Source organism: Salmo salar, chromosome 18, assembly GCF_965601325.2.
Source record: "Salmo salar chromosome 18, fSalSal1, whole genome shotgun sequence".
NCBI lineage: Eukaryota > Metazoa > Chordata > Actinopteri > Salmoniformes > Salmonidae > Salmo > Salmo salar.
The window spans coordinates 67,578,515-67,605,695 of NC_138308.1; the positions used below are offsets into that span (position 1 = coordinate 67,578,515).

Below are 27,181 nucleotides of genomic sequence, written 5' to 3' on the forward strand. Positions count from 1 at the left end.
TGTATTATTCCAGCCCAGGTGGAATTTAGATTTTGGCCACTAGATGGTATCAGTGTATGTTTTAGACTGATCCAATGAACCATTGCACTGCTGTTCAAAATGTTATCAAGATTGCCCAAATGTGCCTAACTTGTTTATTAATAACTTTTCATGTTCAAAACTGTGCACTCTCCTCAAACAATAGCATGGTATTCTTTCACTGTAAAAGCTACTGTAAATTGGACAGTGCAGTTAGATTAACAATAATGTAAGCTTTCTGACAATATCAGATATGTCTATGTCCTGGGAAATGTTCTTGTTATTTACAACCTCATGCTAATCGCATTAGCCTACGTTAGCTCAACCGTCCCGCAGGGGACCCACCAATCCTGAAGAAGTTTTAAACGTCAACAAGCTCCACTGGTCGATTTCTGTGTTGTAGGTTGTCAACCATTATGGATGATTCCCCTGCTTATACCAACCTCCAATATTTCACAGGGGCCTGAACACTGATTTTTTGGGAGCTCATGCACTTGACCGCCTTCATACTATTCAGTGGAAAAGAGCACTTGGAGCACTTGATGTCTTTATTCTGACATGGCTCCAAATGTGTGAAAAGCCATGAAGCTACTGTAGCTTGCCTCATTCCAGACCTCACTTATTGTGACCCCACTTATCTGTGCTCTTAGTTACCCAATAATCATGTTCTTCTTTCATATAAAGCCATTACTACTTAATCTGACTTGCCACTCATATCAGCATGTGTGTGAAAGTGACTGCCTTGCCACTCATATCAGGAGTTCTGTGAAAGTGACTGTTTAGGAGTCGTTATATTAACCCTGGCATGGGGATTATGGGGTCCACCCCAGTAGCAAGGCCTTTTGTTCAGCTGGCTGCTTGTTCCTCACTTATCCCATAGGCTCCTGTCCCGTGAGGGCATGAACCAGACCAACATAATCAGATGACAGCGACACAATACTGTTAAACACCATCCTGATCTGATATTAGATTAACAGCTGTTGAATTTGGAGCCGTGAGGAGGAAGTGGTGGTTCGCCAAACTACACTCAGCTCGGGTGATGGGTAACCTTGACTGAGACCTGTGCCAGTAGCCTGTTCCTAAAGCGTCTTAGGAGCGCTGATCTAGGATCAGTTTTGCCAGTTAGATCATAATGAAGGTGTTTATACAACGAGTGTACAGAACATTAGGAACACTTTCCTAATATTTAGTTGCACCCTCTTTTGCCCTCAGAACAGCCTCAATTCTTCAGGGCATGGACTCTACAAGGTGTCGAAAGCATTCCATAATGCTGGCCCATGTTGACTCCAATGCTTTCCACAGTTGTGCCAAGTTGGCTGGATGTCCTTTAGGTGGTGGACCATTCTTGATACACAAGGGAAACTGTTGAGCGTTAAAAAAAACAGCAGCGTTGCAGTTCTTGACACAAACCAGTGCACCTGGCAGCTACTTCCATACCCCGTTCAAAAGGAACTTAAATATTTTTGTCTTGCCCATTCACCCTCTGAATAGCACACATACACAATCCATGTCTCAATTGTCTCAAGGCTTAAATTCATCTTTAACCCGTCTCTTCCCCTTCATTTACACTGATTGAAGTGGATTTGACAAGTGACCTCAATAAGGGATCATAGCTTTCACCTGGTCAGTGTTCCTAATGTTTTGTACACGCAGTGTACAGTGGTGACCTGATCTTAGGTCAGCACTATATGCTTGATAGCACCATTGCCAATGATTTAGTTCAGCCATGCTCAGTTGTTACGGAATTAAGGTGATTTATAAGAGATTAAGCTGTCCTATGCCTCACTCAGGCCAGCCCGTGTGAACAAACACATGGACATATAGTCTACAGTGGCTAGGTAGCCTACTCCCATTTTACATTAGTCAGTCAAAAATAGTTGCTTCAGGCCGCATACCCTCACATACTCTAAAATCATCGGACCCTGGAGGTGTGAAGTTTAAGGTTACACACAAGCAAAATTACAGTAAAGGATGCGCTCCATCGGTTGGTCGGTCGTTCCCTATGAAGAAATCGTGCATTCCTGCCGTGCCGGCATTACTTGGCAATGCAAAAAAAGGTGACTGGCGACTCCCGGGGAAGTCAGTTTTCCAGAAGGACTGTGCGTGGCATTCCTCTGAGAAAGCGAAGCGGTAAACATGCGTGAATATTAGGCAACAGTGTGTCTTGGATTATCACGCTTACCTGTAGAGGCTACAATTGCGGCATCAGACGCACGATTCAACATATCGTTTGAGTAGCTGCTTTCCAATCCCAGTACCGCAGAGATGACGAGTCCACGTAGCAATAAAATCACTGCTTGGTATAAGTAAGTCATCGTGAGGGAAGCCACTAATTGTTTTCCGTGTGAAGGGATGATAAATCAAACGATGGCTATGCCAAAATGGAAAGCTTTCTCCAAGGATTCAGTCGGGTGCCAAGACTATGTGGAGAATTACGTTTTGGGCAGAAATATTCGAATGTGTCGAGTCACAAGAATGGAACGTCAGACACAACAGTTGTTAGATAAAATGCACCCAACTTTAAAAAAACCCAGCAGTGTTTAGCTATACTCATATGATGTGGTCTATAACAGCAAAATAGTCTATAGGATCTGTTGGTGTAACAAAGAAATGCTCCACTATTGGCATCTATAATGAAATCTAGGCCTGTCTACAAAAATAATGATCTAGCCGAATTCAAGTTTTCAGAACTTCAAATGAAGATATAGGACCTCAAAACTCCATCCGAAAATGACACCATTGTGTGACATGCCACGAAGTAACGTTAGACGTCAATAGATTCCCCTCATGTGTTCCTTAAGGATCAATATATCAGATTTATAAAAACGATTTAAAAGGTAGCTAGCTCTGAGGCAAACCGGTAGTCTATTTTGTTAAAGTCAACTTCAAAAGAAAAAAAAAAAGTGCAAATGGATAGTATGGAATCTTCTGTCTGGTAAAAAAAATAATAATAAATAAATAGGCTATAGCTTGCTGCCAAGAAAAAAACTGTATCCAACGCGGTTTAAAATGCAATGTATCCCGATCCTCATGATTGAATTAAGACAAAATAGTCTCTGTACTCCCACATACAGTATGCACACATCGGGCTTGCTTTCAGCATATTGAGCACGCAGTCAGAGGTCCACCCCCTCATATGAATGTAGCAAATCCACTCCGCAAAAAAAGGAAATCAGCAGCTTCTCTCTATCGCCCTTCAATTCCTCCACCGCGTCCACAACGTTCACCTACTTTTAACTTAGATTAAAAGTTCATGTCAGGTATTCATGTCTTCGTTTGACAACATCTGTTTGTCTGCTTCCCCTGGCGTCTGCATTGCATACCGGCTGATGCAGACACTAAAACTATGGAGCGGAAGTCAGTATGCAAATCACTTGACATCAGCCACTGCACATTTATTATCTCCCTGATGTTTTGGGGACATTTACGCTGGGTTGAGGAATTGTAACAATTTATCTTCTGTTTCTCGGCAGTGGGTCTGTAGCGGATACAATAAGTATTGTTGTAGTTGAACACTGTGGAAGTCCACGCCGCAGAAACTGGCATTTGGTTTAAACATTTGGGTTTCCCCAGGGGCCTGTCGCTTTGCTGAATTGCATCCAAAAAGCAGAGGAATTCTCCTCAAACATTACGGGGGAGTTTGCACGTCACGTTGACGCGGATGCTCAGATCGGTTGATTGTTTTCCACTTCCCTTTTTGTATTGCTCCCCAGAGTCCCCATGGCTTGACAACTACCGAATCATCCAACGTTTCCTCTTTGCTGAGCACTTCCATTGGCCAGATTGTCCCAACATGGCAGAGTGTGATTGGTTGCTCGAGGCACCCCTTTGTCATTTTTGAACATGTGTGTCGCGGGGAAAAGTGTCCCAAGCCTTTATTGATAAGGCAAGTGGCATGCATTTGCAGGCTAGGCTACATGCAACAGGATATTTAGATTTAGTCAGATGACAGAATATTTCAAACAGCATATTGGCCACCTCTGCTAACCAGAGCCTCATATGGCTCTGACCCTCAGTTTCTGGGTTATTTCCAATACATCTGCATTCATGGTTTTAAGAAAACTGGTAATCAAATCAAATGTATTTATATAGCCCTTCTTACATCAGCTGATATCTCAAAGTGCTGTACAGAAATCCAGCCTAAAACCCCAAACAGCAAGTAATGCAGGTGTAGAAGCACGGTGGCCAGGAAAAACTCCCTAGAAAGGCCAAAACCTAGGAAGAAACCTAGAGAGGAACCAGGCTATGAGGGGTGGCCAGTCCTCTTCTGGCTGTGCCGGGAACCAGGCTACAGTATGCTATTATGGTATCTCAATGTGTCCCCATTTAGGCTATACATTTTAATAGACTAATAGTATTGACTCATGCATATGCTTCTATAAATTGAAGTAATGGCAAATGACAAACTAGATGTTCATGTTATAGCCTCAAACACATAAATATATGCTTTCTTGGATGCTTCTTTGACATTGAAATTAATACATTTGGTCCACTATTCCAGTAACTGTATCATTACTATCAACTGGACCACGTTTACAAATGTTATATTAATACCTAAGACTGCCACCTAGTGAGACGGCAACCTGATAGTGCCATCTACATGAAATCTTTCAACAACGGCCAGTGCCAGAGTGATGACGGATGGGATGGGATGGCAGTCATGGGCTGATGATGGCACATTGCTCCTGTAGAGCATCGTTTCAACAACAAGGGACCCAACATTGGTGGCTAGTCCAGACCAGGGAGAACAAAGGGTGGCTGATAAGAAGTCACTTGCCCCCGGGGGAGCATTGAGCAGGAAAGGCTCCGGGAGTCCGGGTAAACAGGTGGCAGTTGTACCAGGCATGACGAAGCCGCAGGGACTAGCATAACTGGGAAAGAAGGAGGGCAGCAAAAAGAGGAACAGCATAATTTGATACGAGCACACAGAATGGATAGGGGGAAGGCAGCCAAAGCAAAGGCAGAGCAGATGCTAGGGTGGGCTGGGGGGCAGATAATGTTTAGGTGCTCAGTGCTGCTACCTGTCAATTACTGATTCTGCCTACTGACTCCTCAGGCTCATTGCTCTGGTGAGCTGCCAAAGTACAGTACGCCACATCCAAATATTTACCCTATCCAAAAAGAAATGTCATTTAATTATGTTGGACGATGCAAAATGCATGACCAAATTTCTACTGCTGTTGCAGAATGGATGTAGGCTGTCAAACAGACATCTAGGGGCCATATGTTACATACATATGTTACTTCTTAGCGAAGGGCTAAGGAATAATGAGTCTGTTAATGAGTCTGAATACAATACTACAGAGGTAAAGTCAAAATTGATCTAGGTTTCATTACTTTATTTTAATTTAATGAGCATTGAAAAACAAAACTATGCTATGATTGATTGATGTCCCCTGAACTCAAGAGACATTGACTGCATTGGGTAGTGTAAAATGTAAGAAAATCCTGAAATTAAACTGTAAATAAAAAATATGTAATCTGGGCACATACATTTGACAATGGGCACAAAATGGAACAGAATTGGGTCAGGGATCGAATAATAGGGCGAGACAAATACAAATATAGCATGTGAATCCAATAATTAATGAAATCCATAAATGTTCTTTACAATAATTACATAAAAGAACAATTCAAACAAAGGTTCTTCAATGATCATTTTCACAATTAAAAACAACAATAAAAACAATTCTGAATACAGTGTTGTAATGGCATATCTTATACACAAGTCATATCTTATGATAATATCTTGCATATTAAAAATTAACATTAGAATATTAGTTTAAGCCTTATTAATTATGACTTGGATAATGAATTAACTGAGATCATTTTCTTGAGGAACCCGACACAGAGCAGCTTCTGATCAGCTTCTACAGGATTATTATTGCAAGGAGCGCTTCATGAAAATATAAAATGTTAAGACCCCAATAAACACTTATCAGCGTTTCCTTAATACATCAATGGTCACACTGTAGATAGCTACAACTACTTCCCACTGGGCACAGACGTAATTTCAATGCCTAGTTTTGATTTACATTTGGTTGAGTTGTCAACTAACATGAAATCAACAAAAATGTCATTGGATTTAGGTTAAAAGATGGGTGAAAAAAATACAAGATTCCCTTAGGTTGATGACTTTTTGCTAATTCAATCTGTTTACCACTTTGATTCAATGTCATCACAATGAATTGTTTTGTTAAAATGACGTGGAAACAATATTGATTCAACCAGTTTTTGCCCAGTGGGTTCCCTCTCTCACACTGCCAATTACAACCCAATGCAATACTGTTCCATGCAATTCAGCTTCCAATAGACTCATCAAGCTGGTCCCAAGCATTGGCATATACATATCATCTTACTTAGAGGGCATAGCTTAAGGAAGTAAGATTTGCTTAGCTTATCTGAGGGCTATACTTACATACTGTATAATATATCTAATAATATGATACATGGTGATAACTATTTCTGTAGCGTGCATGCAGAGGGACATGCAGCTTTGACACAGTGAAAGGAATATGGATATACAAGGTTTCAGGGGTCATTTTTTTGCCTTTTCATATTCCATATACGGTGTGGTTGGCATCTCTGACTCTGACAGACGATCACTGGCGTTGGCATGGGAACAGCTTGACAGCACAGGCAATTGTTCACGTCTCCTCCGGTGTGCGCACACCTCTCACACACACACACGCAGGTCCTCAGATGACAGTGGCGAATAGGAAGATCTGAATGAGGGGCATGACCTTCAGAGTTGAAAGGTCGGCGAGGACGGCCTGCGGTAAGGGAGGTCGTCAAAGAGAACACACATTCATTACCAACAGCAGACACACTCCCTGACCAACAGCAGACTCACACCAACCAACCAGTGGATGTAATAAAGTTCCACATAATGACGTTTTTCCAGAAACTCTTTTTAGTGACTCTTTTTTTAAACACTATTGAGCTGCAGATTCACCTTGTAGGCTTCATATAGGGTATATGCCATTCCCCCAGCCTGGCCTTTTGGGATTACATTTAGGGCCCTATCATGTTTACAGAAAGGGTCTAATATTTCAGGCCCTCGGCACAGGCTCTAAAAATAAGGAGCCATGTTATGATACCTTCTCCAGTGGACCAGGTGGTAAATAAGCAAGCAAATACTGTGGCCCAGCATCTTAGCATCTGGTCAACCTGACGCCCGTGCGTCACACTCTGGATTAACTCCCTAGGAGGGGGGAGGCAAGAGATGGCTAGGGGAGGTTTACTATGGCTGTCAGTCAAATGCTCTGGGGAGACAGTATAAAAGCTTTCTTAAGTGGGTACATGGACATGAGGCTGAGACTCATGTCAAAGGCATTTGGAATAATTGCATTAAGAGAGAAAATGTATGGCATGCAATGTGAAGTTCATGGTGCAATGCTCAACCTATGTGTCCTTTGTATGTTTTCGTGTAATCTGTACTTTTCCAGATTGCTTGACATTTAACAACACACACAGACAGACAGACACACTGTGTACACCACAATAATGACCCTTGCACATTCCGGTGTGAGCGTTTCGGGGGAAGTGGGGGTTAGTGGGGGGTAGGAGGGGCAGCAGGGTGTTGGGGGGCAGAGGGCTTGAAATGAGAGTAAGGGGCTATTTCAGTAACCACGGGCCAGAGTGGAAGCCAGTGTGTGAGTGTGTGGGAGAAAGACGCCTGCCTGTGGCCTCAGTGAAAGCCGCACTCACCTCAGCTGAGGTCAGTGATGTCACTTCCATCAGGTTCTCAGCCCGGAAGGCAAAGACAGCTGCTGCCAGGACTAGTGGGAGAGAGAATACCCACTATACAGTTTAGCATCAATGCAGCCTTAACACCATAACACACCTCTAAATACTAGTGAACTAGTTAATACTAGAATGCACGGTCACAAAGTTGATTGTATTATTAACGATATTTTTTTACATTGAGGAGTAGTTTCACGTGAGTGCTGCTATACCTGCTACAATCTCCAGTGAGTCATAACCCAGGATTCGGTCCCAGAGAAGAAGGAGCTGGTCAGTAGAAAGGTACCCAGAAAACGCTCTCACCATCCACTTAAAGGCAATACGCAAGCTGAGGGTATGTTCAACAGTTGAATAGTGTCACATCATTCTTTCATGTATCATCATTGGAGCCCAAATGTAGAACATAAATTTCCCTTTTTATACCTGCATGAAAGATAATCATACATATTCTATTCATACATATTCAACGCCACATCCATTTCCAAAGCCACAAAGTAATGTATTTGCAATATTTTTCCACTAGATGGAGGTATATGCTTGAACTAATGCCACACAAACTAATAGTTGTATGAAGGATAGGTTGGTGTGTGTGTGGTGTGTGTGTGTGTGTGTTGTGTGTTGTGTGTTGTGTGTTGTGTGTTGTGTGTTGTGGTGTGTGTGTGTGTGTGTGTGTGTGTGTGTGTGTGTGTGATTTTAGGTGACCAGAAGTCCTCACAAGGATAGTAAAACAAGGACAATTTGGACAAATGGGGACATTTTGACAATCTCCACAAGGAAAAAGGCTATTTTAGGCGTAGGGGTTATAATTAGGGCTTAAGGAAAACAGGATTTTGAATGGGAATCAATTGTTTGGTCCCCACAAGGATAGTAAAACAAATGTGTGTGTGTGTGTGTGCTTGTATTACTATCCTTTTGGGTATTGTAAATTCCCAAAAGTCCCCTCAAGGATAAAACAAGGAAAATTCTCCCTTGTGGGGACATTTCCCACATACCCAGGAGGATAAAGAATATTTGAAGCTTAGTGGTTAGGTTTAAGGTTATGGTTAGAATTAGGGTTATGGTTAGAATTAGGAGTTAGGGAAAATAGGATTTTGAATGGAAATCAATTTCATGTCCCTACAACGATAGGAAAACATATGGTGTGTGTGTGGACGTGTTTAACTATTCTTGTGGGGACCAAAAGTCTATTTCTAGGGGGTTTAGGGTTAAGGTTAGAATTAGTGTTAGAATTACATTAAGGGTTAGTGTTAGTAGCTAGGGTTAGGAGGTAGGGTTAGGTTAAGGTTAGGTTTTTGGGTAAGGGTAAGAGCATGGGTTAGGGTTAGGTTTAGGCTTAGGGGTTAAGGGAAAATAGGACTTTGATGGGACTCAATTGTGTGTCCCCACAAGGTTAGCTGTACAAGACTGTGTGTGTGTGTGTGTGTGTGTGTGTGTGTGTGTGTGTGTGTGTATACTCACGGCTGAGCGCCTATCTCCCGTAGATGGTAGAATAGCTGGGGGAGATGGGTCTGTAGCAGCCTCTCAAACTGTAGGCACAGAGACACTATACCCTATGGAATAACATACGTAATGTGAATACACACACATACAGTACACACATACACATTGTACACACACACACACACACACACACACACACACACACACACACACACACACACCACACACACACACACACACACACACACACACACACATATCAATACAACATACTTTTATGAACACAAACACACATGAAAATACATAGCTATACATAGAAACACAAATATGAGCAGAGAACAGACAGAAAACACTCTCCCCTCTACGTATTCTGTGTTAAACTTACAGAGGTGGAGGAAGAGACGGAGTGCAGCCTGAAGAAGTAACGTACGTACATCTCCCTAAACACACTGTACAGCTTGGAGGGCTCGTTGTACAGGAAGCACAGAGGGGCCACTGGAGGACACAGTAACACCTCAGAATTAGATATTTGATTTTACTTTTTTTATTTAACTAGGCAAGTCAGTTAAGAACAAATTCTTACATACAATGATGGCCTACCCTAGACAAACCCTAACCCGGAAGACACTAGGCCAATTGTGTAACGCCCAATGGGACTCCCAATTACGGGACTCCCAATTACGGCCGAGATACAGCCTGGAATCGAACCAGGGTCTGTAGTGACGCCTCTAGCACTGAGATGCAGTGCTTTAGACCGTTGCGCCACTCGGGAGCCCATACAATGGGTGTACAGATTTTCTTTTAAAGGGTCTATTTCATGATCACAATTTTAGCTGGTACTATGATTTAGAAGGTAGAAACCGTACTTACCATACATTGAAAAACCATGGAATGGGATGACACCTATACGGAGGAGAAATTAAGAATAGTCAATCAATAATTGAGCACAAGCATAAAGGGCTACTTATATGTGTGTTAGTAAGTGAATTTGGGGTTAAGGACTATTCTCACCATTTGGAGGATACACCACAGCAAACTCCTCAACTCCCACCTTGCCTGCAGGTAACCAACCATGACATCAACACCTTGTATGAGATTTCCCTTAAAGAATACTTGTGATGAATGTCAATTAGATTAGATAATATGCGTCCTATTCAAGGTTAGAATGGCTCACCTTGAATGTAGGATTTGGGAGGAGTGGCACTGTTGTAGCTGAAGTGCTCCAAGACCGCAGTGTCTCGAGAGAAACATAGCAGGACCTAGGACAACACACACACAAGTTTTACTTATGCTTCGCTGACAATAGACCATCTATTAATACACACTAATATATGATTTGGTCAGTGGCAAATTAATCTGTGCATGAGTTGCTTCAATTACGCTCAATCGCACTCCACACTGCCCTTACCCACCTGGACAAAAGAAACTCCTATGTGAGAATGCTGTTCATTGACTACAGCTCAGCGTTCAACAGCATAGTACCCCCAAAGCTCATCACTAAACTAAGGACCCAGGGACTAAACACCTCCCTCTGCAACTGGATCCTAGACTTCCTGTGGGCCGCCCCCAGGTGGTAAGGGTAGGCAACAACATATCTGCCACGCTGATCCTCAACACAGGAGCCCCTCAGGGGTGCATGCTTAGTCCCCTCCTGTACTCCCTGTTCACCCACGACTGCATGGCCAAGCACGACTCCAACACCATCATTGAGTTTGCTGACGACACAACAGTGGTAGGCCTGATCACCGACAACGATGAGACAGCCTATAGGGAGGTCAGAGACCTGGCAGTGTGGTGCCAGGACAACAACCTCTTGGGCCAAGAAACACAAAAGAACTGTCAATCTCACTCTGCCTGGGGTTCCATGCAAGATCTCACCTCGTGGAATTGCAATGATCATGAGAACGGTGAGGAATCAGCCCAGAACTACACGGGAGGATCTTGTCAATGATCTCAAGGCAGCTGGGACCATAGTCACCAAGAAAACAATTGGTAACACACTACGCCGTGAAGGACTGAAATCCTGCAGCAAGGTCCCCCTGCTCAAGAAAGCACATATACATGCCCGTCTGAAGTTTGCCAATGAACATCTGAACGATTCAGAGGACAACTGGGTGAAAGTGTTGCGGTCAGATGAGACCAAAATGGTGCTCTTTGGCATCAACTCAACTCGCCGTGTTTGGAGGAGGAGGAATGCTGCCTGTGACCCCAAGAAAACCATCCCCACCGTCAAACATTGAGGTGGAAACATTATGCTTTGGGGGTGTTTTTCTGTTAAGGGGACAGGACAACTTCACCGCATCAAAGGGACGATGGACGGGCCATGTACCGTCAAATCTTGGGTGAGAACCTCCTTCCCTCAGCCAGGGCATTAAAAATGGGTCGTAGATGGATATTCCAGCATGACAATGACCCAAAACACACGGCCAAGGCAACAAAGGAGTGTCTCAAGAAGAATCACATTAAGGTCCTGGAGTGGCCTAGCCAGTCTCCAGACCTTAATCCCATAGAAAATCTGTGAACGGAGCTGAAGGTTCGAGTTGCCAAACGTCAGCCTCGAAACCTTAATGCCTTGGAGAAGATCTGCAAAGAGGAGTGGGACAAAATCCCTCCTGAGATGTGTGCAAACCTGGTGGCCAACTACAAGAAACGTCTGACCTCTGTGATTGCCAACAAGGGTTTTGCCACCAAGTACTAAGTCATGTTTTGCAGAGGGGTCAAATACCTATTTCCCTCATTAAAATGCAAATCATTTTATAACATCTTTGACATGTGTTTTTCTGGATTTTTTTGTTGTTATTCTGTCTCTCACTGTTCAAATAAACCTACCATTAAAATTATAGACTGATCATTTATTTGTCAGTGGGCAAACGTACAAAATCAGCAGGGGATCAAATACTTTTTTCCCTCACTGTAACCAATGAACTATCATGGTCCAACCACACCAAGACAGTTATGAAGAGGGCATGACCAGTTGCATCATGACCAGTTGCATTACCGCTTGGTATGGCAACTGCTCGACATCTGACCATAAGGCGCTACAGAGTACATCACTGGGGCCAAGCTTCCTGACATCCAGGACCTATATACTACGTGGTGTCAGACAAAGGCCCCAAAAATGTGATGGTAATCTCATCTTCTCTTCTGATTGGGAATACATTTCAATGACTCTGCCCCACTTGTGTGGTATTATCTTCAGGAAATGATATGGCCGCTCAATAAACTGAATTATGTTTTAATCAACTGATTTCATGGTTAAGGTCATTGAGTCACAGCAGATGGGGACTGTGTATGAAGTGCAGAGCTGGGGTTAATTCCATTTCAATTCCAATCTACTCCCACTGGGCACAGATGTCAGTTCAATGTCTAGTTTTGATTTACATTTGGTTGAGTTTTCAACTAATGTGAATTCAAGGTGAAATCAACAAAAAATCTCAACATGTGATTGGATTTAGGTTAAAACTCAGGTGAAAAAACAATGCCTTTACGCTGATTACTTTGTGCAAATCCAATCAGTTTCCCACGTTGGTGCAGCGTCATCACAATGATTTGTTTGGTTGAAATGACGTGGAAACAACGCTGATTTGCCCAATGGGGTGAATCGGGCATGGGATTTTCCCCATAGGAGTGCAGTTTAACTCTTGAATGGATTGGACTTAAAGATATGCTCCAGAACTTTGGCAACTACTAAGTATTTTTTAAACCTCTCGCTTTGGGCTGGATGTGTCAATGTGTAGTTCCTACATGCATAATCTATAAGCAGAATTACCTCAATTAGCCACGAAATCCCTAGTTTGAAAACAACAGTTTTTTTCTGAAAGCTGTGCTGCGCCGTTTCCCCTACATTTCCCCCCCACATGGGCCAGCCCCCAAGCAATTCGAGTTCCAGCCAATGAGCTTCAGCCCCTCGCCACTTGAATGACAGGTACCAACATGCACACACAGCAGAGCGAGAGAGAGAGCAATGACGTGGGGAACAAAGTGCCTAGTGGAAGTCTACACACCCTTGCACAGTCTTCATATTTTGTTGCCTTAAATCTAAAGAGGAATTCAATTAGATTTTTTTCCTACAGATCTACACAAACCTACTCTAAATTTTCAAAGTGAAAGAAAGTTATAGAACATTTTCCAAATATAATTTTTTCCCCAAAGATAATACTTGGTAGAAGCAGCTTTGGCAGCCATTACATCTGTGAATGATTTTGAATTATATTCTACCAACTTTGCACAACACTTAACCATCAGATCCTCCTCTCCACCCTCTCCGAGTTGGGCATCTCCGGCGCGGCCCACGCTTGGATTGCGTCCTACCTGACAGGTCGCTCCTACCAGGTGGCGTGGCGAGAATCTGTCTCCGCACCATGCGCTCTCACCACTGGTGTCCCCCAGGGCTCTGTTCTAGGCCCTCTCCTATTCTCGCTATACACCAAGTCACTTGGCTCTGTCATATCCTCACATGGTCTCTCCTATCATTGCTATGCAGACGACACACAATTAATCTTCTCCTTTCCCCCTTCTGATAACCAGGCGGCGAATCGCATCTCTGCATGTCTGTCAGACATATCAGTGTGGATGACGGATCACCAGCTCAAGCTGAACCTCGGCAAGACGGAGCTGCTCTTCCTCCCGGGGAAGGACTGCCCGTTCCATGATCTCGCCATCACGGTTGACAACTCCCTTGTGTCCTCCTCCCAGAGTGCTAAGAACCTTGGCGTGATCCTGGACAACACCCTGTCGTTCTCCACTAACATCAAGGCGGTGACCCGATCCTGTAGGTTCATGCTCTACAACATTCGCAGAGTACGACCCTGCCTCACACAGGAAGCGGCGCAGGTCCTAATCCAGGCACTTGTCATCTCCCGTCTGGATTACTGCAACTCGCTGTTGGCTGGGCTCCCTGCCTGTGCCATTAAACCCCTACAACTCATCCAGAACGCCGCAGCCCGTCTGGTGTTCAACCTTCCCAAGTTCTCTCACGTCACCCCGCTCCTCCGCTCTCTCCACTGGCTTCCAGTTGAAGCTCGCATCCGCTACAAGACCATGGTGATTGCCTACGGAGCTGTGAAGGGAACGGCACCTCCATACCTTCAGGCTCTGATCAGGCCCTACACCCAAACAAGGGCACTGCGTTCATCCACCACTGGCCTGCTGGCCCCCCTACCTCTGAGGAAGCACAGTTCCCGCTCAGCCCAGTCAAAACTGTTCGCTGCTCTGGCACCCCAATGGTGGAACAAGCTCCCTCACGACGCCAGGACAGCAGAGTCAATCACCACCTTCCGGAGACACCTGAAACCCCACCTCTTTAAGGAATACCTAGGATAGGATAAAGTAATCCTTCTAACCCCCCCCCCCCCCCCCCCCTTAAAATATTTAGATGCACTATTGTAAAGTGGTTGTTCCACTGGATATCATAAGGTGAATGCACCATTTTGTAAGTCGCTCTGGATAAGAGCGTCTGCTAAATGACTTAAATGTAAATGTAAACTTAGGGCAACAAATGTCCATTGTTTTTGTCAAAATGGCTCAAGCTCAGTAAATTTTGTTGGGAATCATTGATCGACAGCAATATTCAAACCTTGTCTCTGATTATCAAGCAAATTTAAGTCAGGACTGAGACTAGACCACTCAGGAACACTAAACACTTATTGGAAATCAATTCTGGTGTGTCTTTGGCAAAAACTGTTTTAATTGTCTTGCTGAAAAACAAAACACTATCCCAGGGTTAGATTTTGGAAGACGGGGGGGGGGGGGGGGGGGGTTCCTTTAACTTTTTACCTGGGCTTTGCTCCTTTCATATTTCTTTTGATCCTGACAAACTCCCAAGTCCCTGCCAATGACAAGCAGACACATAACATTATGCTGCCACCACAATACTGGAAAGTACAGAGGTTTTCAGTCTGTGTTGTGTAATATTGGATTTGACCCAAATCTGTAGGTTAATTTAGGACAAAAAGTGTATAGCTTTGCTGTGCTTTTGCAGTATTATTTGCCTTCTTGCAATCAGAATGATGATTTGGAGTAGATTTTTTTTTTACACAGGCATCCTTCTTTTCACTTTGTCATACAGGCCAGTAATGTGGAGTGAATGCAATGTTGTTGATCCCTTTGTATTTTCAAATATTGTGGTGGCAGCATCATGCTATGGTTATGCTTGTCATCGGCAGGGACTGCAGGAGTTTGCTAGGATCAAAAGAAATAGCCCAGGTAAAAAGTTAAAGGAAAACCCGCCTCAGTCTTCTGAAAACGGAGTTATTTTTCCACGGGGCAATTACACAAATTTTAAGTAAATTTGAGATCAGTATTTTAACACCCACAATGTTAAATGTAACACTTTCTTGGAAATGATATCTGACCCACTGAAATAGTATTAAACTAACACTTTTCAACACTGTTGGTCCCTAACACCATGGGTGTGGCAAATTCCAACTAAAATGAACACTTTATTACAGTTGATGCTGTTATCCTTTTTGTGTTAGGAATAACACATGCAGTGTAACAGTATTTTAGGGGTTTTAACATTGTAGGTTGTAAAGCCTTATTTGCATATTTCCCACCATGCCTTTCAAGTGAATGTGAGAGATACCCCACCCATGACTGTTTTTGTTAGTGATAGACGTGTGTTGCATGCAATAACTCATAGTCTTGAAGCCTTCACCAAGTGACAGCCAAGTGCATATGTTTGAATTAAAAGTAAATCCATTATGACCTTATATTATATATTTAATAAGGACTTTAGTTATCCTCCACATTGTGGTCTGAAAATCTTGTCTGATGGGCCACATCAGACCTGCAAATCACAATAAGCTGGTTTGTGAAGTGATTAGTAATTCCTATCAGAGCTAGAGGGAGGAAATACAACAATTTTAATATTTTATCACCCAAAACCTACATTCAGAATGACTGCTATGGTGAAGGACTTGACAAGACTACCCAAACCATCTAAACTGGAACAACCATCTCAGTAATGGGTGCAATAAATCCAACCCAACTACTGCGCTACACGTGCAACACAGCATTCCTAACCTAGCCCACAATGTCTGAATCTAAGGAAAATAACAAAAAGGCCATATGCAAAGTTTGTACTGCTATTATTTCCCGAAGAGGGGAGAAAGTGAAATATTTTAATACCACAAACCCAATTACTCATTTGAAAGTGCATCACCCCTAGAAGGCCAGCATCCCGGAGTCGCCTCTTCACTGATGAGTCTGGGGTTTTGCCGGTACTATTTAATGAAGCTGCCAATTGAGGACTTGTGAGGTGTCTGTTAGACACTCTAGACACTAGACACTCTAATGTACTTGTCCTCTTGCTCAGTTGTGCACCGGGGCCTCCCACTCCTCTTTCTATTCTGGTTAGAGCCAGTTTGCGCTGTTCTGTGAAGGGAGTAGTACACAGCGTTGTACGAGATCTTCAGTTTCTTGGCAATTTCTCGCATGGAATAGCCTTCATTTTTCAGAACAAGAATAGACTGACGAGTTTCAGAAGAAAGTACTTTTATTCTGGCCATTTTGAGCCTGGAATCGAACCCACAAATGCTGATGCTCCAGATACTCAACTGGTCTAAAGAAGGCCAGTATTATTGCTTCTTTAATCAGGACAACAGTTTTCAGCTGTGCTAACGTCATTGCAAATTGCAAATTGATCACTTTTCTAATGATCAATTAGCCTTTTAAAATTATAAACTTGGATTAGCTAACACAACGTGCCATTGGAACACAGGAGTGCTGGTTCCTGATAATGGGCCTCTGTACGCCTATGTAGATATTCAATTACAAATCAGTTGTTTCCAGCTACAATAGTCATTTACAACATTAACAATATCTACACTGTATTTCTGATCAACTTGATGTTATTTTAATGGACCAAAAAATTTGATTTTCTTTTAAAAACAAGGACATTTGTAAGTGATCCCAAACTTTTGAACGGTAGTGTGTTTTATATATATATATATATATATATATATATATATATATATATATATATATACATACATATATATATATACATATATATATATATATATACACACATACAGTACCAGTCAAAAGTTTAGACACACCAACTCATTCAGGCATAGAATAATAGTGAAGACATCAAAACTATGAAATAACACATGGAATTATGTAGTAACCAACATTTAAAAAAAAAAATCAACATTTATTTTATATTTCAGATTCTTCAAATAGCCACCCTTTGCCTTGATGACAGCTTTGCACACTCTTGGCATTCTCTCAACCAGCTTCATGAGGAAGTGTCACCTGGAATGCATTTCAATTAACAGGTGTACCTTGTTAAAAGTTCATTTGTGGAATTTCTTTCCTTCTTAATGCGTTGAGCCAATCAGTTGTGTTGTGACAAGGTAGGGGTGGTATACAGAAGATAGCCGTATTTGGTAAAATACCAAGTCCATATTATGGCAAGAACAGCTCATATAAGCAAAGAGAAATCACAGTCCATCATTACTTTAAGACATGAAGGTCAGTCAAAGTTTCTTCAAGTGCAGTCTCAAAAACCATCAACCACTATAATGAAACTGGCTCACATGAGGACCGCCACAGGAAAGGAAGACCCAGAGTTACCTATGCTGCAGAGGATAAGTTCATTAGAGTTACCAGCCTCAGAAATTGCAGCCCAAATAAATGCTTCACAGAGTTCAAGTAACAGACACATCTCAACATCAACTGTTCAGATGTGATTGCGTGAATCAGGCCTTCATGGTTGAATTGCTGCAAAGAAACCACTACCAAAGGACACCAATGAGAAGAAGAGACTTGCTTGGGCCAAGAAACACAAGCAATGGACATACGACCGGTGGAAATCTGTCCTTTGGTCTGATGAATCAAAATGTGAGAATTTTGGTTCCAACTGCCGTGTCTTTGTGAGATGCAGAGTTGGTGAACGGATGATCTCCACATGTGTGGTTACCACCGTGAAGCATGGATGTGGTAGTGTGATGGTGCTTTGCTGGTGACACCGTCTGTGATTTATTTAGAATTCAAGGCACACTTAACCAGCATGGCTACCACAGCATTCTGCAGCGATACGTCATCCCATATGGTTTGCACTTAGTCCCACTATCATTTGTTTTTCAACAGGACAATGACTCAACACACCTTCAGGCTGTGTAAGGGCTATTTGACCAAGAAGGAGAGTGATGGAGTGCTGCATCAGATGACCTGGCCTCCACAAATCACCTGACCTCAACCAACTTGAGATGGTTTGGGTTGAGTTGGACCGCAGAGTGAAGGAAAAGCAGCCAACAAGTGCTCAGCATATGTGGGAACTCCTTCAAGACTGTTGGAAAAGCATTCCAGGTGAAGCTGGTTGAGAGAATGCCAAGAGTGTGCAAAACTATTATCAAGGCAAAGAGGGGCTCCTTTGAAGAATCTCAAATTTAAAATATATTTTGATTTGTTTAACACTTTTTTGGTTACTACATGATTCCATATGTGTTATTTCATAGTTTTGATGTCTTCACTATTATGCTACAATGTAGAAAAATGTAAAAATAAAGAAAAACCCTTGAATGAGTTGGTGTGTCCAAACTTTTGACTGGTACGTTATATATATATCATTCATGCAATTTCAAGGTTGTTTGAGTTGCTTTGTGTACCACCAAATTAGCTTGAGAGGATTTTACTGCAACACTGCATCCAAGTTTCTTGACATAGATGTTTCAAAGAGCTGTCAGTCAAGGCGAGCTCATGAATATAATTTCCCCGCCCAATCAGCCTGTCTTTTCAAACTTCATGGTAGTTAGCCATGAGAGAAAAAGTATTTTCAGAACGACTGTTTTCAGAATGACTGAATGTGCAAGGGGTGTGTTGACTTTCACTAGCAACTGTGTCTGCACATACAATATGTAACGTACTAGGCAATTTTTGGGGACCACTTTTGGCTTGTGAGCACAATATTCAGAACTAGTGGCTAAAAAGTATTCAGAATTACCAGAGAATCTCTTTACAATGGAACTGAGCCCAGTCTCTGATGCACTGTCTCTTTTTTATATTTGCGATTTTAGATTAGTCACTCTCAACCTAAACCTGAGCCGTATATTGAGAGAATTCTACGACTGCATAGCGAGTTCAGGAACAGTCAATATTGATGATTTATCAGTGCCGAGCGGATAAGCCACCATAGAGATGATAACCTGTCGTGCCACCGCCGTTCACTAAACCGCTCCCAGCATTCAGCGAAAGTTACTATCTTTCACTTAAACACGTAAGTAAACAAATAAACCGACAAAGCCAGACTGGAGACATTCATCTGTCACTATAGTGTTGTCTGATGCAAGTATTGATGGACATATGAAATGCGGTGAAATCAGGTTCTTTGAATGAGCACTTGCTCCAAGTGTTTTGGTTGATAGGGGTATTCAAAACCATGATAGGGGAGCCTCTATATTATATACACTCTTAGAAAAAAAGGTGCTAAGTAGAACCATACAGGGTTCTTCAGTTTGTCCTCATAGGAGAACCCTTTTGAGTGCTGGGTAGAACCCTCTATGTAGGGTTCTTCAAAGAACTCCCTGTATATGGTTCTACCTAGAACCCTCTATGAAGGGTTCTACCAATAACCATTTTATCATCTAAAGGTTCTTCCAAGAACCATCTATGAACGGGTAGAACCCACCAGCCTTATTTGCCTTTAAAATTGTATTATTTATGACAATACATTACATATATTATGCCTTTCTTTGAGGGCCTAGTTATACCCTAACACAGGAGTTAGGAATCTCATATCAGGCCTACAAGTCACATTATGCTTGCTTGCAAAGTGTTATGTAATTCCTATTGGAGTCCAGCCAGAGTTAGAATATCCAACAAGTGGAATTGTTAATCACCCATAACCTGCATTCAGAATAACTGCCAGGGTAGGGAAGATTGAATACTGAGACTTCCTCAATCATCTAAACTGGAACAACCATCTCAGTAACGGGTGCAATACATCCAATTACTAACAGAATGGGTTAGTTTAGAAAACTGGATGTTATTTATCTTTGTGTAGCATAACATTTATCAACCAATCAATGTACATGCAAAAACACAGATATTAAAGTAAAACAAACAATTCGGAAAATCTCCCTGAAATAGAGCATGCTGAGAAATATTATGTATGGTTCTATGTAGAACCGTTCTTGCCTTCCAAAGAATCCTTCTTGCCTCCCTAAGAATCAGTAAAGAACCCTTTCTTCCAAAAATGGTTCTTAGGATGTTAAAGGTTATAGGTAGAACACTGACTTACAAAGAACCCTTGTCTTCCAAATAGGGTTCTTCTGATCAAAACAGTTCTTGGTAGAACCCTATCCCTCTGCAAATAACCGTTGTGGAACCCTTTTTTTTTTAAAGAGTGTATAATTGTGTGTGTAACTATATCTGTTAGAATGGAATATTGTGTATGTAGGAGTGAGAGTAGTTTAGTCTAGTGGTATTCTATAGTCTGATGTCCGTGTTATTTTTACCACCATTATCTCCCCTCTGTGTACACGCTCTAACCTAACACAACCTACATAGATAACACTCAGTCTTCTGTATATATGTATGCATTCATGTCTAGTGTTAAAAGGACATGCTAATAGAACGGAAGGATACTGCTGAGTAGGTGCTTGAGAGAGAGAGAGAGAGAGAGAGAGAGAGTGAAAAAAGAGTGAAAGAGAGATAGAGATGGAAAGAGAAATGGATGAGGGAAAATGAGTCACACTCACCTGATACAGGAAATCTTCAAACACAAAGTAGTAGTCATCATTACTCGCAGTCAGTTTCACATCCTGGAGAAAACAAAGTAAGGATAATTGACAGCAAAACAAAGATATAAGAAATAAATACCTGACATCACTACTAATTTGTAAAGAACATAACAGATGAGAAAATAAATAAAACCAAGGTTCTCAACAACCATACGTGTTTGCATGTGCTGTGTTGTTAGTGTTTCCCTGCTTGTATTGGCACACCAAAGCCTACCTTGTAGATGAGGTTGTCCACCAGCAGGTCATGGTGTATGACCCCTGCCTTCAGCTGCTCATAATGCATCACATCCTGTCCAACAAAACATCACAGTCAGTCAATTACAAATAACATCAAACTAAAAGATACAACCTCCACAGTATGTACAAATAATATGGGACAATCATTTATTCAAATTATTGACCATTCAATCCAGTACAGAAAGTGGGTCTAAACTAAATAAACTAAAGACAGCAGCATTCATTCTGTTTGCCCTCCCTCTACTACAATAATCTATTTGAATTGAAGTACTACTACTATCTGATGTCCTTAAACCACCTTGTGTATTTTGTCAAATTTATGTGCTCGTTGACATTGACATGACCATGACTTAGTCAGACGAAGAGGCAAGATTAGTGTTATGGGAAGTATTTCAACACTTACACACTTCACACCACATAGTTAACATCAGAATGTCTCCGGTCTGATAAAAGCTATCATAAAAGAACGAAGTCACAGAAGACAGGGAGGAAAAGAGGAATAAAACCTAAACTCTGACAGACTTCAAGCACTTTGGCAATCAGAGACTGGTGGGGAGAAAAAGAGAGATGAAGTTCAAGTTGCTTGTCCATGTCAAGAGGTAGGGCTTCCCAGACATATTCAAAACACCCAAGATGGATATCGTCAATTTGAGACATTAAAATTCCCTTTAAAACATTAAAGGGGCAATCTACGATTGCTCCATACAGTGCCTTCGGAAAGTATTCAGACCCCTTGACTTTTTCCACATTTTGTTACGTTACAGCCTTATTCTAAAATGTATTAAAATATTTTTCCCTCAGCAATCTACACACAATACCCCATAATGACGAAATGAAAACAGTTTAGACATTTTTTCAAATGTATTAAAAATAAAAAACAGATACCTTATTTACATAAGTTTTCAGATCTTTTGCTATGAGAATCGGAATTGAGCTCCGGTGCTCCTGTTTCCATTGATCATCCTTCAGATGTTTCTACAACTTGAATGGAGTCCACCTGTTGTAAATTCCATTGATTGGACATGATTTGGAAAAGCACACACAAACTTGTCTTTATAAGGTCCCACAGTTGACTGTGCATGTCAGAGCAAAAACCAAGCCGAGGTCGAAGGAATTGTCCGTTGAGCTCCGAGGCAGGATTGTGTCGACGCACAGATCTGGGGAAGGGTACCACTCTGACAGAGCTCTAGAGTACCACTGTGGAGATGGGAGAACCTCCCAGAAGTACAACCATTTCTGCAGCACTTCACCAATCAGGCCATTATGGCAGAATGGCCAGAAGGAGGCCACTCCTCAGTAAAAAGCACATGACAGTCCGCTTGCAGTTTGCCAAAAGGCACCTAAAGACTCTCAAACCATGAGAAACAAGATTCTCTGATCTGATGTAACCAATATTGAACTCTTTGGCCTGAATGCCAAGCGTCACCTCTAGAAGAAACCTGGCACCATCTCTTCGGTGAAGCATGGTGGTGGCAGCATCATGCTGTGGGGATGTTTTTCAGCAGCAGGTACTGGGAGACTAGTCAGGATCGAGGGAAAGATGAACGGAGCAAAGTACAGATAGACCATAGTACCCTCCAAACTCGTCATTAAGCTCGAGACCCTGGGTCTCGACCCCGCCCTGTGCAATTGGGTCCTGGACTTCCTGACGGGCCGCCCCCAGGTGGTGAGGGTAGGCTACAACACATCCACCACGCTGACCATCAACACTGGGGCCCCACAAGGGTGCGTTCTCAGCCCTATCCTGTACTCCCTGCTCACCCATGCACGCCTCCAACTCAATTATCAAGTTTGCAGACGACACTACAGTGGTAGGCTTGATTACCAACAACGACGAGACGGCCTACAAAGAGGTGAGGGCCCTAGGAGTGTGGTGTCAGGAAAATAACCTCACACTCAATGTCAACAAAACAAAGGAGATGATCGTGGACTTCAGGAAACAGCAGAGGGAGCAGCCCCCTATCCACATCGAAGAGACAGTAGTGGAGAGGGTGGAAAGTTGTATGTTCCTCGGCGTACACAGACAGACAAACTGAAATGGTCCACCCACACAGACAGCGTTGTGAAGAAGGCGCAGCAGCGCTTCTTCAACCTCAGGAGGCTGAAGAAATTTGTCTTGTCACCCAAAACACTCACAAACTTTTACAGATGCACAATCGAGAGCATCCTGTCGGGCTGTATCACCGCCTGGTACGGCAACTGCTCCGCCCACAACCGTAAGGCTCTCCAGAGGGTAGTGAGGTCTGCACAACGCATCACCGGGGGCAAACTACCTGCCCTCCAGGACTCCTACACCACCCGATGTCACAGGAAGGCCAAAAAGATCATCAAGGACTACAACCACCCGAGCCACTGCCTGTTCACCCCGCTATCATCCAAAAGGCGAGGTCAGTACAGGTGCATCAAAGCGGGGACCGAGAGACTGAAAAACAGCTTCTTTCTCAAGGCCATCAGACTGTTAAACAGCCATCACTAACATTGAGTGGCTGCTGCAAACATACTGACTCAACTCTAGCCACTTTAATAATGGAAAAATTGATGTAATAAATGTATCACTAGCCACTTTAAACAATGCCACTTTATATAATGTTTACATACCCTACATTACTCATCTCATATGTATATACTGTACTCTATACCATCTACTGCATCTTGCCTATGCCATTCGGCCATTACTCATTCATATATTTGTATGTACATATTCTTATTCATTCCTTTACACTTGTGTGTATAAGGTAGTTGTTGTGAAATTGTTAGCTTAGATTACTTGTTAGATATTACTGCATGGTCAGAACTAGAAGCACAAGCATTTCGCTACACTCACATTAACATCTGCTAACCATGTGTATGTGACAAATAACATTTGATTTGATTTGAGATCCTTGATGAAAACCTGCTACAGAGCGTTCAAGACCTCAGATTGGGGCGAAGGTTCACCTTTCAACAGGACAACGACCCTAAGCACACATCCAAGACAACGCTTCGGGACAAGTCTCTGAATGTCCTTGAGTGACCCAGCCAGAGCCCGGACTTGAACCCGATCGAACATCTCTGGAGAGACCTGAAAATAGCTGTGCAGCGACGCTCCCCATCCAACCTGACAGAGCTTGAGAGGATCTGCAGAGAAGAATGGGAGAAACTCCCCAAATACAGGTGTGCCAAGCTTGTAGCGTCAGACCCAAGAAGACTCAATGCTGTAATTACTGCATTAACAAAGTACTGAGTAAAGGGTCTGAATACTTATGTAAATGTGATATTTCAGTTTTTTTATATTTGTTGAATTTCTAAAAACCTGTTTGTGCTTTGTCATTATGGGGTATTGTGTGTAGATTGATGAGGAAAAAATACACTTTAATCCATTTTAGAATACGGCTGTAACGTAACAAAATGTGGAAAAAGTCAAGGGGTCTGAATACTTTCCCAAGACACTGCAAATGTTTTGACTTTTAACTTAATGACATATATTCTTCAAGAATCAATGAGTATAACTTATAAAAGCCTAATTTGCTTAGTTCAACTGTCGTAGCCCACCAGAACCTAAAATATAAGATTGTTTTATTGCAAACATTGCAATAAAACAATGTAATTGCAAACAAACACTGTATAGCCTCAAAACATTGATAAAACTCTCATTTTGATATCATGGATGGTCAGTACTTGCATCAATAGCTCTCCTTATCAACTGTATGTATGCACTGTCTGTGTTGCTCTTGCCAACCCCCATTGTCCCACCTCTGAGAAGCAGAGGTTCTGTTGTGATCATGTAGGTATGATATCTGATTTGTTAACTTTACAGTAATGCGATTAGTCACCAACTCATTGTGTACACAACTGCTTCTGTGCCACAGGGCAGCTGTACGTGGCTGTACATAAGGAACCTATGCCATACATAGTGGCTCTATCCATCGCCCCGGGGGAAGCCCTGTCTCCTGGGCGAGGCCCTTAAAGGCGTCCGTCCATCTATTAGCCTGTCTGCGCTGGAGACCCCTTCCCCTTATTAACATGAGGGATTGTGGGATGCAGGCTACGTCATAGGGGAGTTGATGGGTGGTGGGCGACGGTGGTTATCTGGGACATAGTGGGCTTGTTGTTTAAAAGGATGGTGGTGATTGGTTAATACAACCTACAGGTCATCCTTGAAGATGTTTAGGTTATACTGCAGTAACATAAATCTCTGTGCATTGACACAATATCCTGAGTGTCCTGATATGTCATACGGATAGTGGACAGTCCTCTCTCCTGTCCTGAACGTAACTCTGTTTGTCCTACTGTCGAACCTGGTGAAGGTAATGCTCTACAGACCTCCGCTGGATCCCTGTAACTCTCCTAGGGGGATCAATCTTCCCACGATAGGGGCATTGTTTAATCGGCCCGCGACGAGGCGGGGGTCCGTTCCTTGGGTTATACAAATGCGGAGGGGCACGGCCCATTTGCCACACAGGGAGCAGGCCCTCTTGTTTGAGCTAATTTTGCTAAATCGCACCAGTTTGATTACGTTGGCGGTCACAGTGCCCTGGGACGAGTTACGGCAGGATGACGTAAACACGGGCGCCACTAATTTATAGCCCGAGGATCGCCTCCAGCTGCATGAACCTGTACTAAGAACTAGGCATTCAGTCTATAAAATACGTATACGTATCTACATGTACAATAAGTGAATTCCTTTAGGACAATGTCTAATGCCTATGGAAAGATGATATTTTTTGCTAGATTTGACGGTTCAACCAACTGTAATGCTTGCTAAATCTAATCGCATGCAACCTCCTTTACTGGAGAACTGATTTGAAGCTACGCAAGTGGTAACATCCATAAATACTCATAAATATAAATTAGGATAAACATACGTGCCCCCACATTAACATACAGCCAATGTATGGAGAAGAAACAACACAGGTAAATATGACCGGAGTTTCCTTTCTATCAAAAAGACCCTCCTAAACAGTTCCTCTCTTCCAGTGTGAATGATGGAGATAGGTCATGTCAACCATTAACACTGGAGAGGGTTCAGAGAGTGAAAGAGAAGGTTCAGGAAGAGGTGAGCAACTTCAAGCCCTAGAGAAAAATGGGTCTTGGGAACCGCAACAGCTGTGTGTGCCTGGCAGTTTCATAACAAACACAGGCAGACGGAGAGAAAACCCAGAGTAGCAGGTTCAACACCATGGTCTTTAACATTAACATAATGATACATTAATCTACAAAAGATTGGTTACCACTTAACCAGGCAGCATAGTGTATGTCTGTGTGTGCATTACCTCAGGCTCATTGGTGGAGTTGAGGATGAGGGCCCAGAGGTCAGCTCGTAGGCCAGTGGGACAGCCCTGTCTACTGTACTGCTGGGCTGCTGCACTGTCCTGCTCATTTACCACTGGAACAACACACACAGAGGACACACTCATAACACAACAATACTATAGCAGTGGTTACATTATAGCACAACTGAGAGAGATCTACTTCATATACATTTAAATACTTTAATTTGAATTCACAATGAAAATAAATATTTCACACACCACTGACTCACACCGCTGTAAACATACCAGGACCATAGCAAAATGTCTCACTCTCATTATAGCAGCACGACTTTCCCCTTCTGTTGAACACACAACTAAAGCAAACTCTGACTTCAACCGATCAGACCAGACCTATCTGAATCTGAACCTTCCATCTTGCTCCTTCCACTACGACAGGCCCCAAACGCACATGGCCCTTGACTCCACTTACTCCAGGTGTCGGAGAGCCAATAACACACTCCAACATAAACATTCTGCCCTCTTGTTCCTCTTTAATCGGCATTTAGAGTGCTATCCTCACTTGGTCTACCGTCCCCTTGGCCATCGGGGTGTTAAAACACATTCCTACCCATGTAGAACACACTGAGGGCACTAAGGAGACGTATACAAAATTAGTCCTTGTATTATTGTGTGTCCCCCGGCCAGGCCTGGACTCTGATTCAGCCCTATAAGAGGCGTCCCCGCTAATGTTTACATTAGGCT

At 42.7% G+C, this 27,181-nt stretch overlaps 2 protein-coding genes across 3 annotated transcripts in view; both read right to left on the reverse strand.

Moving 5' to 3' along the window:
* Positions 1–3,716, reverse strand: part of LOC106577483 (stromal interaction molecule 2) — a 105,546-nt gene extending 101,830 nt beyond the window's left edge. For both annotated transcript variants that reach the window (XM_014155506.3, XM_014155505.3), the window contains exon 1: positions 2,201–3,716. In XM_014155506.3, the coding sequence (XP_014010981.1) occupies positions 2,201–2,333 (133 nt within the window). In that variant the 5' untranslated portion in view covers positions 2,334–3,716. The remainder of the gene's footprint in view (positions 1–2,200) is intronic.
* A 2,760-nt stretch (positions 3,717–6,476) lies between these two features.
* Positions 6,477–27,181, reverse strand: part of tbc1d19 (TBC1 domain family, member 19) — a 29,929-nt gene continuing 9,224 nt past the window's right edge. The window contains exons 11-21 of the mRNA XM_014155511.3: positions 26,441–26,553; positions 21,166–21,240; positions 20,910–20,972; positions 10,379–10,463; positions 10,216–10,260; positions 10,075–10,107; positions 9,590–9,699; positions 9,223–9,314; positions 7,977–8,092; positions 7,729–7,799; positions 6,477–6,791 (exon numbers count right to left, since the gene is read on the reverse strand). Coding sequence (XP_014010986.1) covers positions 6,717–6,791; positions 7,729–7,799; positions 7,977–8,092; positions 9,223–9,314; positions 9,590–9,699; positions 10,075–10,107; positions 10,216–10,260; positions 10,379–10,463; positions 20,910–20,972; positions 21,166–21,240; positions 26,441–26,553 — 878 coding nt within the window. The 3' untranslated portion in view covers positions 6,477–6,716. The remainder of the gene's footprint in view (positions 6,792–7,728; positions 7,800–7,976; positions 8,093–9,222; positions 9,315–9,589; positions 9,700–10,074; positions 10,108–10,215; positions 10,261–10,378; positions 10,464–20,909; positions 20,973–21,165; positions 21,241–26,440; positions 26,554–27,181) is intronic.